The sequence below is a fragment of the Aptenodytes forsteri genome, unplaced genomic scaffold, assembly GCF_000699145.1.
Source record: "Aptenodytes forsteri isolate BGI_AS27 unplaced genomic scaffold, ASM69914v1 Scaffold194, whole genome shotgun sequence".
NCBI classification, from domain to species: domain Eukaryota; kingdom Metazoa; phylum Chordata; class Aves; order Sphenisciformes; family Spheniscidae; genus Aptenodytes; species Aptenodytes forsteri.
The window spans coordinates 1,022,272-1,038,091 of record NW_008795243.1 but is presented as its reverse complement, the minus strand read 5'-3'; the positions used below and the strand labels follow the sequence as shown (position 1 = coordinate 1,038,091).

Genomic DNA, 15,820 nt, shown 5'->3' with positions numbered 1-15,820 from the left:
AAGTTTAAAGTCATTTCTATAATGCTAAATCTGAAAACTTAAATCTGTGAGTTCTAACCAAGAAGCAAGTATTTGTGTGCATTGACTGTATTCAGAGGTAAGCTGGAACAACAAACTCATTGAATAATTGCTTCATAAAATTATTACATTGCAGAAGACATGAAAGGAAGAAAGAAGGTGCAAAATGCTGGTACTACAGAAAGCTACCATATTGCTAAATGGAAAACAAAAGTAACCACATTGTAGATTTACAAAGAGCATTACATTTTTTTCTGAAACTGCTACTTTGTTTGCAGTACAGCAGGTCATGATATTGTTTCTACAATTCTTTTTCTACGATTGTCAAGAAAAGCAGTTTTCCCACAAAGTACGTTTTGCCCTTTCTTCAGTAAAGATGAGTCATTTTGATGAATTGTCTGGTGGGAAATTTAAGTAATATTTTCTGCAACTGTCTCTTCCACTCTTACCAACTTATGTATCATTATGATACTTTTTCAATGCCTAGTGGTTTGAAACATTCACTGTCATCAATATTGATCTTGCCCTAGTAGTAAAAAAAAGAAAGGGATTACATCCCTTTATATATTTAGATACATAAATGTATATTCTTTGTAGACATTTATCAAGGGCCCAGACATTCACTTCTTACTTTTCTAAAACTTCAGCATCAATAGGGGCAGCTCTTAGCTTGGGGATAATAGGGATCACCATGTTAAAACATGTAGCAATGTGCTAAAACATCTAGTTGAAGGGCTGTTTATGACCTTTTAGCTGGCCCTTAATTTGGCAAAAGAAAAAGGACTACGACTCTCTGACAAAATAGGGCACTGACCTCTTCAATGAATCAGGCTTTATGCCATTCTGCTATTATAAAGAAATGGGTTACACAAAGTTTAAAGTCATTTCTATAATGCTAAATCTGAAAACTTAAATCTGTGAGTTCTAACCAAGAAGCAAGTATTTGTGTGCATTGACTGTATTCAGAGGTAAGCTGGAACAACAAACTCATTGAATAATTGCTTCATAAAATTATTACATTGCAGAAGACATGAAAGGAAGAAAGAAGGTGCAAAATGCTGGTACTACAGAAAGCTACCATATTGCTAAATGGAAAACAAAAGTAACCACATTGTAGATTTACAAAGAGCATTACATTTTTTTCTGAAACTGCTACTTTGTTTGCAGTACAGCAGGTCATGATATTGTTTCTACAATTCTTTTTCTACGATTGTCAAGAAAAGCAGTTTTCCCACAAAGTACGTTTTGCCCTTTCTTCAGTAAAGATGAGTCATTTTGATGAATTGTCTGGTGGGAAATTTAAGTAATATTTTCTGCAACTGTCTCTTCCACTCTTACCAACTTATGTATCATTATGATACTTTTTCAATGCCTAGTGGTTTGAAACATTCACTGTCATCAATATTGATCTTGCCCTAGTAGTAAAAAAAAGAAAGGGATTACATCCCTTTATATATTTAGATACATAAATGTATATTCTTTGTAGACATTTATCAAGGGCCCAGACATTCACTTCTTACTTTTCTAAAACTTCAGCATCAATAGGGGCAGCTCTTAGCTTGGGGATAATAGGGATCACCATGTTAAAACATGTAGCAATGTGCTAAAACATCTAGTCGGTTTCCAAACGTTTTTTTCTTCCTAACGCTTGAACATAATAGGGTGTTCTCATGCATTTCTGCACCTGCACAGTAGCTCAGTGGGGATTTCACCAGCTGCCTCCAGGCTTGCAGAGACAAGATGCTACTCAGGCTGAGTATGAATAGGGTCACATAGGAGGAGCGTACAATATACTTTACAAAGTAAAAGTAATTTTTTTCTTACTTTCCAATGTATAGTAGTTAAATATTCATCTTAGCATTATGTTGAGAGTGAATGACTTACACTGTTCTTGTTCTGTACAATATTGTTCTCATAAACCTCCATTGCACTATACACTAGTGCATGTGTAAACCCAGACACATCTACCAAGCTCAAGAGTAGTCCAACCCAATGAATACAAAGTCAGGTAGAAACGCCAGGAGGCCTGCATGGATGAACAAGGAGCTCCTGGCCAAACTCAGGCACAGAAAGGAAGCCTACAGAGGGCGGAAGCAAGGACGGATAACCTGTGAGGAATACAGAAACATTGTTCGAGCATCCAGGGATGAAGTTGCGAAAGCTAAAGCCCAAATGGAATTGAATCTGGCCAGGGATGTCAAAGACCACAAGAAGGGCTTCTGTAAGTACATAGGTGACAAAAGGAAGACTAGGGAAAATGTGGGCCCACTGCTCAACAAGACAGAGGACCTGTTTACACAGGATGTGGAAAAGGTTGAGGTACTGAATGCCACCTTTGCCTCAGTCTTTACTAGCAGGTCTGGTCTTCAGAAATCCCAGGTCCCAGAGACCAAGGGAAAAGTCTGGAGCAGGGATCATGTACCTTTAGTGGAAGAGGATCAGGTCAGGGATTACTTATGCAAACTGCACATACATAAGTCCGTGAACCCTGATGGGATGCACCCAAAAGCACTGAGGGAGCTGGCAGATGTCATTGCAAGGCCACTTTCAATAATCTTTGGCATGATCATGGCAACTGGGAGAAGTGCCCAAAGACTGGAAGAAAGCAAATATCACTCCTATCTTCAAGAAGGAGGACCCAGGGAACTACAGGCCAGTCAGCCTCATCTCGATCCCTGGGAAGGTGATGGAGCAGCTAATCCTGGAAACCATTTCCAGGCACACAAAGGACAAGAATATCATCAGGAGTAGTGAGCATAGCTTCACCAAGAGGAAGTCATGTTGACCAACTTGATTAAACTTCTACCATGAAAGGACTGGCCTGGTAGATGAGGGGAGACTAGTAGGTCTTGTCTACCTGGACTTCAGTAAAGCTTCTGACATTGTCTCCCATAAGAGCCTCCTAAAGAAGCTAAAGAAGTATGAGATGGATGAGTAGACAGTGAGGTGGATTGCAATCTGGCTGAATGGCCAGGCCCAGAGGGTGTTGATCAGTGGCATGAAGTCTAGCTGAAAGTCAGTAACTAGCGCTGTACCCCAGGGGCCAATACTGAGTCTGATCCTGTTTAACATCTTCATTAATGATTTGGATAATGGGGCACAGTGTATCCTCAGCAAGTTTGCTTATGACACAAAACTGGGAAGAGTGGCTGATATGCGAGGGGGTCATGCTGCCACCCAGAGAGGCCTGAACAGGCTGGAAAAACAGGCTGACAGGAACCTCATGAAATTTAACAAGAACTGCAAAGTCCTGCACCTGCCGAGGAACAACCCCATGCACCAATATACGCTGGGGGACACCCAGCTGGATAGCAACCTTGCAGAAAAGGACCTGGGGGTCCTGGTGGACACCAAGTTGAACATGAGCCAGTAATGTGCTCTTGCCACAAAGAAAACTGATGATATCCTGGGCTGCCTTAATCAAAGCATGGCTAGCGTGTTGAGGGAGGTGATCCTTCCCCTTTATTCAGCACTGGTGAGGCCATGCCTGGAGTACTGTGTCCAGTTCTGGGCTCCCCAGTACAAGAGAGACATGGAGGTACTGCAGAGAGTCCAGTGAAGGGCCACAGAGATGATTAAGGGACTGGAGCATCTCTCCTATGAGGAAAGGCTGAGAGAGCTGGGACTGTTCAGCCTGGAGAAGAGAAGGCTCGAGGGAGATCTTATGAATGTATATAAATACCTGAAAGGAGGGTGCAAAGAAGACAGAGCGAGGCTCTTTTCAGTGGTGCCCAGTGACAGGACAAAAGGCAATGGGTACAAACTGAAACACAGGAGGTTCCCTCTGAACATCAGGAAACACCTTTTCACTGTGAGGGTGACTGAGCACTGGCACAGGTTGCCCAGAGAGGCTGTGGAGTCTCCAAACTTGGAGATATTCCAAAGCCATTTGGATATGGTCCTGGGCAAGTGGCTCTAGGTGGCCCTGTTTGAGCAACAGGGGTGGACTAGATGACCTCCAGAGGTCCCTTCCAACCTCAAGTATTTTGTGATCCTACAAAATTCCCTGTTGATATCCTCACCAGAAAGTAAAGCATTAGAGTTGCCACTGACATCAATGAGGACTTCCAAGAAACTGCTCTAAATGCCTTGCCAAAGCTTCCTCCACTAGATTGAGAGAAATAACACATTCAATGAGTGAAATAATATTGTGAGATGCTCACCCTTAGGTAGCTCTACTGAATTTCACTAAATATAAAGTTTGGGTTTGCATCTCCAGAACAATTTCATTGGCTGAATACACTCATTCTGTCATCTAACAGGATGTGGAGATTTTTCTCCAATGTGTATTGCAAATAGAGTAGTGCTAAGCCCACTTTAATGTACTGCTAGAAAGCAGCACAAGCTTAACTTGGTTTTCAAGGGGCATTAAAAAGGTTTTTCTCTTGTTATGATCTATCAAGTTAACTCATGATTAAAGATTTTTTTCAGAATAAAATGAAAAATATTTCCAACTGTAGCTCTTTAAATAATAATTACAAAGCTTTTCTTCTAACCGGAGAGCTTACCTATTTCTTGGCCCTCAAAGAATGTAATGAAAAATACTCCTTGCCCAAAGGCAGTTGTAGACAGAAGACACTATAACACCAGAGGAGAAACAGGATGTGAACATCAAATAAAACACATCATTAACAAGCTCCATGAAATAAAATAACGTGATATTAAAAGCAAGCACAAAATAAATAGACCTTTGTTTCACGTAGGCTAATGGTCATTGTTTCCTTTTAACAATACTCCCCCACATACTGCAGTAGTATTTGCTCCACGTTAAAGAGCTCCACTAACCTACTTATTAATATTGGAAAGCATTATTTAACTTTATAACAAGTTATAGACCATCATAAATCTACCACATAATGAAAATATATAACGTATAACACTGTAAAAGCATTACAGGAATATACTTTCTGTAGTAAGAGCAGTGGTCCTACTCATTTTTGTAAGACCAGAACTCAAGAATAGACAGAGGCAGAAGGAACATGCACACTGGGTACTATATGCTGAGACAGCATTTTTGTGAAAGGAAATAACATTTGACTTCCAAGAAGCAACATAGTCATGCTGTATCACAAAAGTACAAAATGGAAAATGAGCAAGTCAATGATGTAGTATAACAAGGAAGTGTGACTGATGATCAATGGAAAAACACTGGCGAGCGCATGAAGGCTGATGGGGAGATCCAAAACATTACTAAAATTAATAAGCATTACTCAGTGATAAAGTTCTGCAGTTTGAAAGTGAGCTGAAATAGAAGTTCATTTTATCTCCTATTTTAAAATAATGCAATTAAATAAGGTTTTTGCAATATTTGACACAGAAGGAACACATCCTGCCACCTGTCTGAAGAAAGAAGTATGACATAGGCTGCTGCTTAGAAAAAAATTCAAAATTATTAGTGGTATGGATTACATTTTTGTACAGAAAAGTTCATGCTAATTCCCATCAACTGAGTCCCTGCCTTTTACATTGCTAAGGTTTCACCACCTCATTTGATGGCCTCTCCCCTCTCTTCAAAAATTGTTGCCTTTTTCACATGCTGTTGACTCTGATCTTCAGCAAATGCAGGATATCTGAAGAGTTATTTTGAAATAACTGATTTTAAAGTGTGCAAGTTTTCTGATGCATACTTTTCCCTCTCTGTGGTCCAGAGGAGGGAAAAAAAACCACAGTAGGAAAAAAAAAACCAAAATTCCACCCTGCCTATTTATGCCTGAATTCTTCAGTCTTACATCTGTGCTTACTTGTATGTAAAGAACCAATATATTTTATCTGAACGGTTAACACTGATAAAGTAACTATTTTTTTTAATAATGTATGAATTATTCCCCCAGCTTAATTTGGTATGTGAGTTATTTTGAAAGAGTGAAGCCATAATGTGTGAAATATGGTTTGCATTTTATGATAGTGATATTTGATGTCCCACTCAGGGATATAGTATGTTAAGACAGTACAAAGACATAAAACAGCCTATAGCATACATAAAACAGGAAAGGACATGGGAGAACCGATGCCAAAGAAACATATACCTCAGACTGTATAGCTAGACAAACATTAGACAAATTTCTGATCTAATCCCCAGTTGTACTCAACAGAGAATCAAACACAAGTTTTCCTCCAAACAAATAATGGCTTTCAGGAGTGGCATGTAATCAGGTGTGCTTGAAAGTACACTAACATGACAAATATTTTGAGGCCAAAGCATAAAGAGAACTCATGAGCATGAGGAATGCAACTTTCTTATATTTTTTGTAGGTTTACAAAATTTCCCTGAAAACCTATTTTTGATTCCTTTCTACATTCAAAACATTTTCTCAGTTGGATATCTATTAATGTGACTTATTTCCAGTGAAATACAAAAGCAAACAGAAACCTGAAAAAATAAGTAAATTATAGTCTAAAGTTTCAAAACTATGGAAATCCACAGCAGGGTTGGAGGAGAAAAATTAGAAAAGGAAAAGAAATATTTACCATTATAGTCTGGTTGGTGAAACTCAACTGGTTCTGCAAGACCAACAAAACTATGTAGGGTAAAAAACTGATCATATACACAAGGCTGGCACACAGAGCTGCTGTATTGGCACTGCTAAAAAATGCTCCCAAAAAATAGCTTAACATAATAACTGTAACTCCAAAATCCAGGAGAAAAAGGAAGATGAGGAAGCCATTGCTATAAGCAAAGATACCACTTGCTTTTAATATGATGGTCAGAGCACAGCTGCTTATTGTGAGCACTATGACATTCTCCAGAAACCAAGCAAAGAAATGAATGGCTGGATGTACACCCATTGTCTTCATATACTGCAAGATAACATAACAAAGAAAGTTAGGAAAGAAATTTTCTTCTCTCTTCTTCTTTTTTTTCTTTTTTTTTTTGAGCAAAACATGTTGCCACCAAGACACCACCAGCTCCCCAAAGGATGTCATCTTCCCTTTAAATTACTTGTCTTTTTTCCCACACTACCCCATCTCCTGCTCTCTCCTTGATCAAACATGGTTCTGAGCAGGGCTGCCTCTGAGCTTATCGCATACTAACACAAGGAATCCCAGTGCTCAGACACAACTCTGTTTTGCATAGGGGTTGCAGGACCAGATGTCAGATTGCTTACCACTGAAGAATTTGCCTTTTTATACTCTAAAAAGTTCTGTGGATATGTACAGCACTGTATGAACAAATGTTTTTTCCCAGCCTGTTGCGGAACTAAAAGTAACATATGCATATGTTTGTAAACCTTTATGTATTAGCATGCAAATAATAATTTAGCCAAGTATGAGGTATCACCCCTCTTTTTTAAAAAAAATGCTTTTGAAAGAAGCTAATACTACTTCTGAAGAATTTTTCATAAGATGATCAAAATTAACTTTATGAAGTTGATTTAATATTTTAAAGTTTTTAAAAAAATAAGGCTTATCTTACAACAAAAGGTTTAGAGGAATTAGATAATTTCCCAAATTTAAAAAGCTTACTCCAGCAGTATAAAGACCAGTATAATTCTTCAAAAAAAGTGTATTTATCCATACAGGAAATGTATCATAAAACTCCCTGTCCTTCCATATGCTTAGCACCTGCTAAGATTAGCTGTTGATATAAGCAAATAATTGTCTCATTTTTTCTGTGTCATCCTCCCTTGTATTTCTGATAATTACACAGTACATGGCAAATTTTTAATTTGGTTTAGGAAGTTTTGTCATTTTGGACCACATATAGCAAAACATGAAAGAGAATCCAAAACAAAAACCATTCTAATTGCAAGGACTTTTTCCAAACAACAGTTTCCAGCTTCAACTTTTATGGATCTTTTGCTTGTTGCTTTTTGTCTCAGGGACAACATTTACATACTAAGAGGACTGATGCTCAAACAACATTGTGAATCTGAGTTGGCAGCTATAACTAGAACCTACTGCCCAGAGGAAACAAGTGAAAACAAAGCCAGCTGGATTATGAGTACATAAAAGTACCTCAAAATTTAAGTTTTGTATTTCAGTACATTTTAATAAATAAATTTTATTTTCAGAGGCTAATCTGCCTCTTACCTCTTCAAGATGAATTTCTCTTTCATAAACCAGCTTGCGAACCATGCCAGCAACTGAAACCATCCATGTTAACATCATCATAAGTGGGAAAAAAAAACCTATATTGTTCAAGAATCTAGGAAAGAAAATATATGCAGAGTTGTTAGCCCCCAAAGGTAAAATATATTTTAGCAGAATGTTAATAGGTTAATACTGGGACTATTCTCAAAGTATGCTCAAAATAAGATCTGACATGAGCAATAAGACTTATTCTTGTTCTGGTTAGAATTGCTTATTTTTCATGTATCAAGCTAAATATATGTATTGGTACTATAATATTATGTTAGTATTTGTCAGCAATACAACTGATGTAATCACTCTTTAGGGCTCCATTCAAAGTCAAACAGAATTCAGATTTTTGTCTATGGCAAAGTAATATATTTGGACAGTAAGGAATAACATGAACCAGTCAACTTTTGCTCCACTTTAACAGATTTATTACCACTGACTAATTTTAAATTCTAATAGTCAGGATGTTTTGATGGTTTTACAAAGAACAATCCTATACTTTTCTTTTGCTTCATCAACTTTACACTGTATTTCAACACATACCAGGGACCAATTTACAGTTTGTCTACAGGACAACTAAGGATGGAAGGTGGGTTTCTTAGCATGATCTAAGTTAGTTGCACAATATGTTGACACAGTCTCTGTCCAGCAGACTACTCCACAGTACACCTGCAAACAGCTTGTAAGGGGTCATTTGCCAGACAGAAGTTACATAATGTGTTGTGGTGACAGCTGTTAAACAACATTTGCTATGCTGCAATATTCTGGTATTGGACATACTGGTTCAATCCTGTGCTGAGATATACATTCAACCACTACAATGACCTGGTAGCTTCCCAAGTCCTCTAGCACTAATCTAATAAGGATAACATATTGAATTAAAAAGCTGAAAGTTTACTTACAGATCACTGGTGTGACAAGGGTAAGGCATGGCTTGCACCTGAATGGCTGGCTCTGAGGTATCTGTCCCAGTCTGTGCTGAAATAATTGCCCTTTCAATCATGTCTTGAAGAGGAATAAAGATGTGGTTGTATTTAAATCCATCAGCTGGCAACTTCTGGGGATGGGATTTCCACGCTGGGTTTTTAATCAAATCCGTTCTCATGCTATAGAGAACACTGGTTCTAATTGTATATGAAATGTGTCGTGGAAGGAGATTGCTAGAATCTTGTGTCTTGTTCTTTGGTGTATTGAAGATGATACCTGACACAAGAAGAAAAGGAGCTTCATACCCAAGCTTATATGATTTATGCTATTTACACCGCTAACTCATGGCCAATTATTGTATGGTAGTAGGATACACTTACCTGTCAGGGCAGGTCTCTATAGTTTCTTGACCCCCCAACACAAGAATGGTAGGTTTCATAGAGACTTACATTTTTTACATTCATGAATATGAAATGTAAAAAATTATTCACATGATAAATGCATTTGCAACAATCATTTTTATCTGAGAAAATTCCTTCTGTGATTTGTTATTTTGAATTGCGGTTTATTCTTTTTGTCTCCAGATTTAACCCTTTTTTGGGGACTGATCTCAATTCCACGGTGAAAGCAGTAGCCATGAAATTTGTCCATCAAAGGATAACAACCCCTGGAAGTGTGGGACAAAGTAAGCAGTGCTAAGCCACTAAAAATTACTCTGATCCTTAATTTCTGAGTCAATTACAAAACTTCTGTTTTAGCACAGCAGAATTTGCATATTTATTTTCTCTAGCGCTGTATAAAAAAAAAAAAATACCAAACAGATGAAAGCTTAATCTGTAGCTGGAAAGGTGAAGTCAAATGCAGCAAATTGGTTGTATTTTCTTTCTGGATGATCCAGACTTTTTAGGACTTCTTGGTGAATGTGAAATGTTGACCTTTTTTCCTTAGGAAAGGGGAGAGATGTCTTACCTGCCACCTGGCTCTCTGAAAGATAATATGATATAGAATACTTTGCTGTAAAGCTTATTTTTTCAACTGGCCAATCTCATTTTCCCATTTATGCAAACGTTTAATTTCCTAAGACATTTCATGAAGCTATGAAGGCTTTGAAGGCTATGAAGGCTTTGAAGACTACAAAGAAAGCAAGGAAAATTCCACTTTAATTTCATATCTTACTATGGAAAGGAATGTATGCCTATATCTGAGCATGTAATATTGACATGTTGGACACATTAGGTCCCTTAAAATGCCATCTTCCCTCTTTAAGCATGTGAAGAGATTATAAGGCCACAGTACTGAAAAAACTCCCAATAAATGCTTTGGCTTATGTTAGCTTATGACTCTTCCTTATGTAAGTGGAAGCAAAATGGATCTAAAACTTGACAATTCAATTTTCTGGGGGCCAAGATCTATCTCTCTGTTTCTTCCCTTGAAGGAGCAAACAATTTCACTCCCTACGAAATACTCCTGAGAAATTTTCCTTTTCTCATGGTATGTATGGCCTGTTGGTTTTATATTGATGGAGGGTGGTCATTTCCACATTCTGCAAATGGGGGTACTGTGCGGGTTACAGAACAAACATAGGATTCCAGACTGAGTAGTTTCATTCTCTAGACCTGCTTTGACATGTCTTCTGTTGTGGACTTAATAGGAGTCCAGAGAGACAATAAAAAACAAAACAACAGGGGAAAAAATTGTGGCACACTTTATATAGACTTAAATAGGGCTCTCTTTTGGAAAGGCTAAATGCAACTTAAAGCATTTTATGCGAGAAGAAAAAGTGTATGTAATAAGAAAAACATTCTTGTCTTTTAAACTCTTTTGTACAATTTATTGATTCTCAGCAATAAGGATATAATGCAGGAAAAGGATAGAGAGTGTAATCCCAGGGAAGAAAAGATATATCTGTTTTGCTTAAAAATTTATTTACTCTGAATAAACAAGTTAATTTCTCTGAGGTGCTGGTTTAAGAATAAAACTTACCAAAAAAACCCTTTCTTTCCTCCTTTTTGCAAAGCCAAGAATATAAAAATTAAAATTTGAAAGGATGTAAACTAGATGATCTTGTCATAATAAGTAGTCAAGTTTCCTCAGTACTATATATTTTTCAGCTCTTTTTATTCTACTTTAAACATTTATGACTATTCTTTTCAATATTTTGTTAGAAATAGCAGGCTCCAAGGATTCATTTGGCAGTTCCACAATTAAAACAACAATATAATTAGTCTTTACAGCATATATTGCAGCATTCAAATGTTGGGGAATACCTCACGTAAATGTGCTTTATTTTGCCTGTATTATATGTGTTTTAATACATACTTTGAAACTGTGTAAGCTTGACCTACCTTATCAACAAACACAGACAACAACTACAAAGTCTGATGTTTTCTATCAATATACATTTTAAATAAGGTACTTACTAGCCAAAAAATTCTTTTGCTGCATGAGTTCATGAGCCTTCTCCTCCAATTTCTCAACAGAGTCAAAAGGCTGGAAACGGTCCAGTAACACACAGGAAGAGATATTTACTACAAGCTGTGACAACAGGTCAATCTGTTTACTTGCTGAGCTGTTAAGCATCTTGTTCATCATAGTTTCTAAGATGAGGAAACAAATTGGACTTCCTTAGTTTAATGAACAGAACAGAGAGGTACGTTCTCACTTGCACATCCTATAAAAGTAAATAGCCTTTGTATTTAAAAAAAGGAAGAAGTTTTAAAAACATAGGAATTTTAGTGTGAACTTGTGGAACTGTAGTTCATGTTTCAGTGGCTTTTACAAGTCCTTAACTATGTTTTCCTTCAATTTCAGAGCAACAAATATGTAACAAATTCTAGCAAAGTTCTAGAAAGAGACCATGTCCTTGAAGCTGTAGGACTTTTAACATTTCCTTATCTTTCCATAACTACTACCACAAATACAAGCGAGTTACTGTACTTCGAACATCACAACAGAGATTCATCCCTTTCATCTAGTAATGTATTGGCCAGTTCTTCTCTCCTTGACACTGCAAATATTTCAAACACCTTGTTATATACGGCATAAGCATTTTGACTCAAGCCCTACATTTAAAAAGCATCTGAAAAAAGCCTACAACCCCTTCATTTTGACTTTGATCTTATCTATGAATCCAGGATTAATGTATACCTCAACCAAAGCCTGGTTTCTGAAAGCACTGAACCTTTGGAGGAATTCAGATCTTCATCCATTGGTAGAGAATGTAGAGATAGTGCTATATCCTTATGTTTGAGAGAATAACCAGAAGGATAGCATGATCTAGAAACAATCTTAACTCATCTGGATTTAATGGAAACATCTGAATTTGTCAGGTAATAAACAATGTTATAAAACATCCAACACAAGTTTCCATCTTAAATTTTTCAAGACTCACTTGAAGATATAGGCTTTAAAAAGGATAGGTAATGACCTCATTTGATAACAGTGGTGACAGACAAACCCTGGATCATAGATGTCATTCAGCATCAGCACAGGAAATATTACAATAGGAAGGCAGATAAGTGGAAAAACGTATGGAGTAGTCTGGAGAAGAGACATGATTACCAGTGAGAAAGGATAAAGCTCACAAAGAGAAAAAGTAGAGGAACTGACAGTCTAGAACTCAGAAGACAGGCAAGCAATGACAGGGTGAATTCATGGGTTGAGAGAAAACAGCGTCAAATATAGATATTATATGTCTTATTTACTGCTATCCTTGAGGAGGACAACAAAGGAAATACCCATGCAGCTACTTGTTTTGTGGCATTAGAGAGAACAGAATATTCCTAACATAAAGCCCAAGTAGTAGGGTTAAGTTTTCATATATATTTTTATATATATATGTGTGTGTGTGTGTGTAATTATATATAGCCATATATATATATATATACACAAAAAAAAAATCACTACAGATCTCTTCACCAGCTGATCTTTGAAAGACCTCAATTTGAAATCAATAATTAACTAAAAAAACTTCCCTCTTATGAATGAAACTATTGAATATTTTAGCATAAGAAATACCAACTAGCTTGCTGCTTGCTTAGAGTACGGCATACTTAAATGTTTCTGAAGCAAAATATTGTCTTTCACAATGTGCATGAAGTTCTGTACTCTAACGTAGAAATGACACATATATATGAACAGATACAATCCACAGGAAAGTTTTAGAATTAAGATCTATAGAATTGCCTATCTTGTATTTTTCCCATTTATAAGTGTAGCAATTATGAATAAAAAACTCGGCAAATCTGTTTTCACTATTATCTTCATACTTTGTTACATACCAACTCAGCCCTCATCTTCCACTTAGCTTGTTTAACCTATCATTAAGTAACTGGGAGGAAATATAACTGGTTTATGTAAATCTACTAGGTAGAAGTGCTATTTAAGTAAAAGGTTGCAGGAAGAATAAATTGGAATAAATCAGCAATGAATGCATCTAGGTCAGAAATTAGGAGAAAGTTTCTAGTTATCAAGTGATTTTGGTGGTGGCACAGTTTTCAGTGACGATGTTAGAGCTATTTGTTTCCAGCTTTCTATATGTGCATTAAACTATTTCATTACAATGAGGGCAGTAGAGGGGTAGCATGGAGGAAAGCCACCTGGTTTGTTTTTACTCTGGCTGTTACATCTCAGGTCACATGTAGCCCTCCATAAGGGAGATTCCTTGGTAGTGAAAAAACACTTCACATCTGGGAGAAATCACAGAAGAAGGACGAGAGAGACTCAGAAAGCAAGAATCTAAAAGAAGAGCCTGCAGGACAACTGCTTCCCAGTGCCTCCTGAGAGGTTTGTAAGGACTGTGCCCAGCAAGGAGCTCACAAGCTCTAGCAGGACAGGGTTTATATAAAATAGGCTACACCCAGGAAATTACTGCAAATTGCTGGGTTGGAAAGCAAGCATAGAGGAATACAGTTGCCTTGTGAACACAAAGCTAGTTTAGAAAGTAAAGAAGGGTTTAAAAAGAAAACCACAAACTTCTCTGTCCTCAGTTAAATATTTACTTTGTTCCACATGAGTAAAACTGACACAGTAACCCTGTAAAACAGTTTTAGAAATTGGTAACTTTGCAAGGTCTTATAGCATGATAATTTTATAGAGAGGTTGGAAGAGATCTACATCAATCTACTCGGTGCCCACGACACTTTCCAGCAGAAGTAACAGGAGGAACAACATGTCACTAAGACTGTTAACCATTTTTATAGCATCATAGAGAAGGAAAAAAGATGCAAACACAAGCACCTTAGATTTGAGCATAATAAGAAGTCAGCTTAATGCAAGTGTAGATGTAATAAACCAAGGGAATATTTTCTTTAGTTAGAAGACAATACATAATCCCACAGATTAGGTGATTTCAGAAAACTTGAGCTTTGGATGGAAATAAACAGATTGTGAGTGGTAAAACCAATAACATATATGGATACATTTAAGACTTTAATTGGATCCAAGCAAGATAATTACAGGACTAAAAATCTGGTGCAATATAAAAGTAATGAAATTTAAAAAAACCCTATAAGAACAGAGGCTTACAGTAAGACCTGCACATGATTATAGACTAATGAACAAAAAAGCATGTACAAAACCAACATAAAAATAAGAGGGCATAGTCATTTTTCAAAAAGCAAAATGACAAAGCGAATCTGTAAAAAGAATTGTAATCAAAGTGTAAATGCAGAAGAGCGCTCTGGCATTTTGGACAGATCAGCTTCACAAAGGCATAAATGCTGTTTTGATCTATAGCCCATATTGATTTTCACTTTTTATATGATGTTAATTTTATCGACTGTATTCCATTAAAATAAAGAAATTCTAGTTTCATAAGCCATTCTACTTAAATGATTTCATGTATTCACCATCCAAGACTATTAAACATTTATTACGTGTTGTCAGATGTCCTTAGCTCTGTTAAAAAGCTAAAACTTGCGAAACACATGCACAGATTTCTGTGATGATGTCTGCAACAGTGAAGATGGACCTGATAACTCCAGAGATCTTGATATCTACTTAATGAAATATTGTTTGCCCATAACCTATCATGTAGTTGCCAGTGTTAGATCCAAACAAACAAAATCTGTCTATTACTCAACCAATATATTGAGACAGCTATGTTTCCAGCAGGCCTTGCGGGTTAAGAGACTTGCTCTTTCCTCCCTCCTATCTTTCCAATTGAGTGATTCTGTGGGGTTTTTTTTAGTTGTATTGTGATCCAGCTTCACCACGAGGGGTGAGCTGTGCCTGACCCAGACTAGGCAACAGTTCAGTGGTTAAGAAAATCTTCCTGAGAGATAGTGGATTCAAGTTTGAATCCCCTGCCTAAGAAGATACTGAGCCCATATTCTTACTTTCTGGATTGAATTCTGGACACCATTTTTCTTAGTGAAAGTGTGCGCAGCTAGTCCCAGCCTTCAAATACAACCTTCAAATCAAGGCCAGTTTTAATTAAATCTCACATCCTGTGTGCAAAAGAAAAGCCAAGAATTTCAGCTCACACCAACCATGACAGCACCAGCTCAGGGCAGTAGTACAATTTAAGACTGAGAACACACTTTATCATTGTCCTGGTTTCGGCAGGGATAGAGTTAATTTCCTTCCTAGTAGCTGGTACAGTGTTTTGGATTTAGGATGAGAACAAAGTTGGTAACACACCGATGTTTTAGTTGTTGCTAGGTAATGCTTACACTAGCCAAGGACTTCTCAGCTTCCCATGCTCTACCGACTGAGAAGGCTGGAGGTGCACAAGAAGCTGGGAGGGGGCACAGCCAAACTGGCCAAAGGGACATGCCATACCATGTGACGTCAT

General features: G+C 37.2%; 1 protein-coding gene across 1 annotated transcript in view; it reads right to left on the bottom strand.

The window, feature by feature from the left end:
- The window catches only part of ABCA13 (ATP binding cassette subfamily A member 13), a 207,588-nt gene that overhangs the window by 114,659 nt on the left and 77,109 nt on the right, over positions 1-15,820 (bottom strand). The window contains exons 28-32 of the mRNA XM_019471904.1: positions 11,445-11,621; positions 9,000-9,300; positions 8,050-8,164; positions 6,487-6,816; positions 4,527-4,596 (exon numbers count right to left, since the gene is read on the bottom strand). Of these exons, the coding sequence (XP_019327449.1) occupies positions 4,527-4,596; positions 6,487-6,816; positions 8,050-8,164; positions 9,000-9,300; positions 11,445-11,621 (993 nt within the window). The remainder of the gene's footprint in view (positions 1-4,526; positions 4,597-6,486; positions 6,817-8,049; positions 8,165-8,999; positions 9,301-11,444; positions 11,622-15,820) is intronic.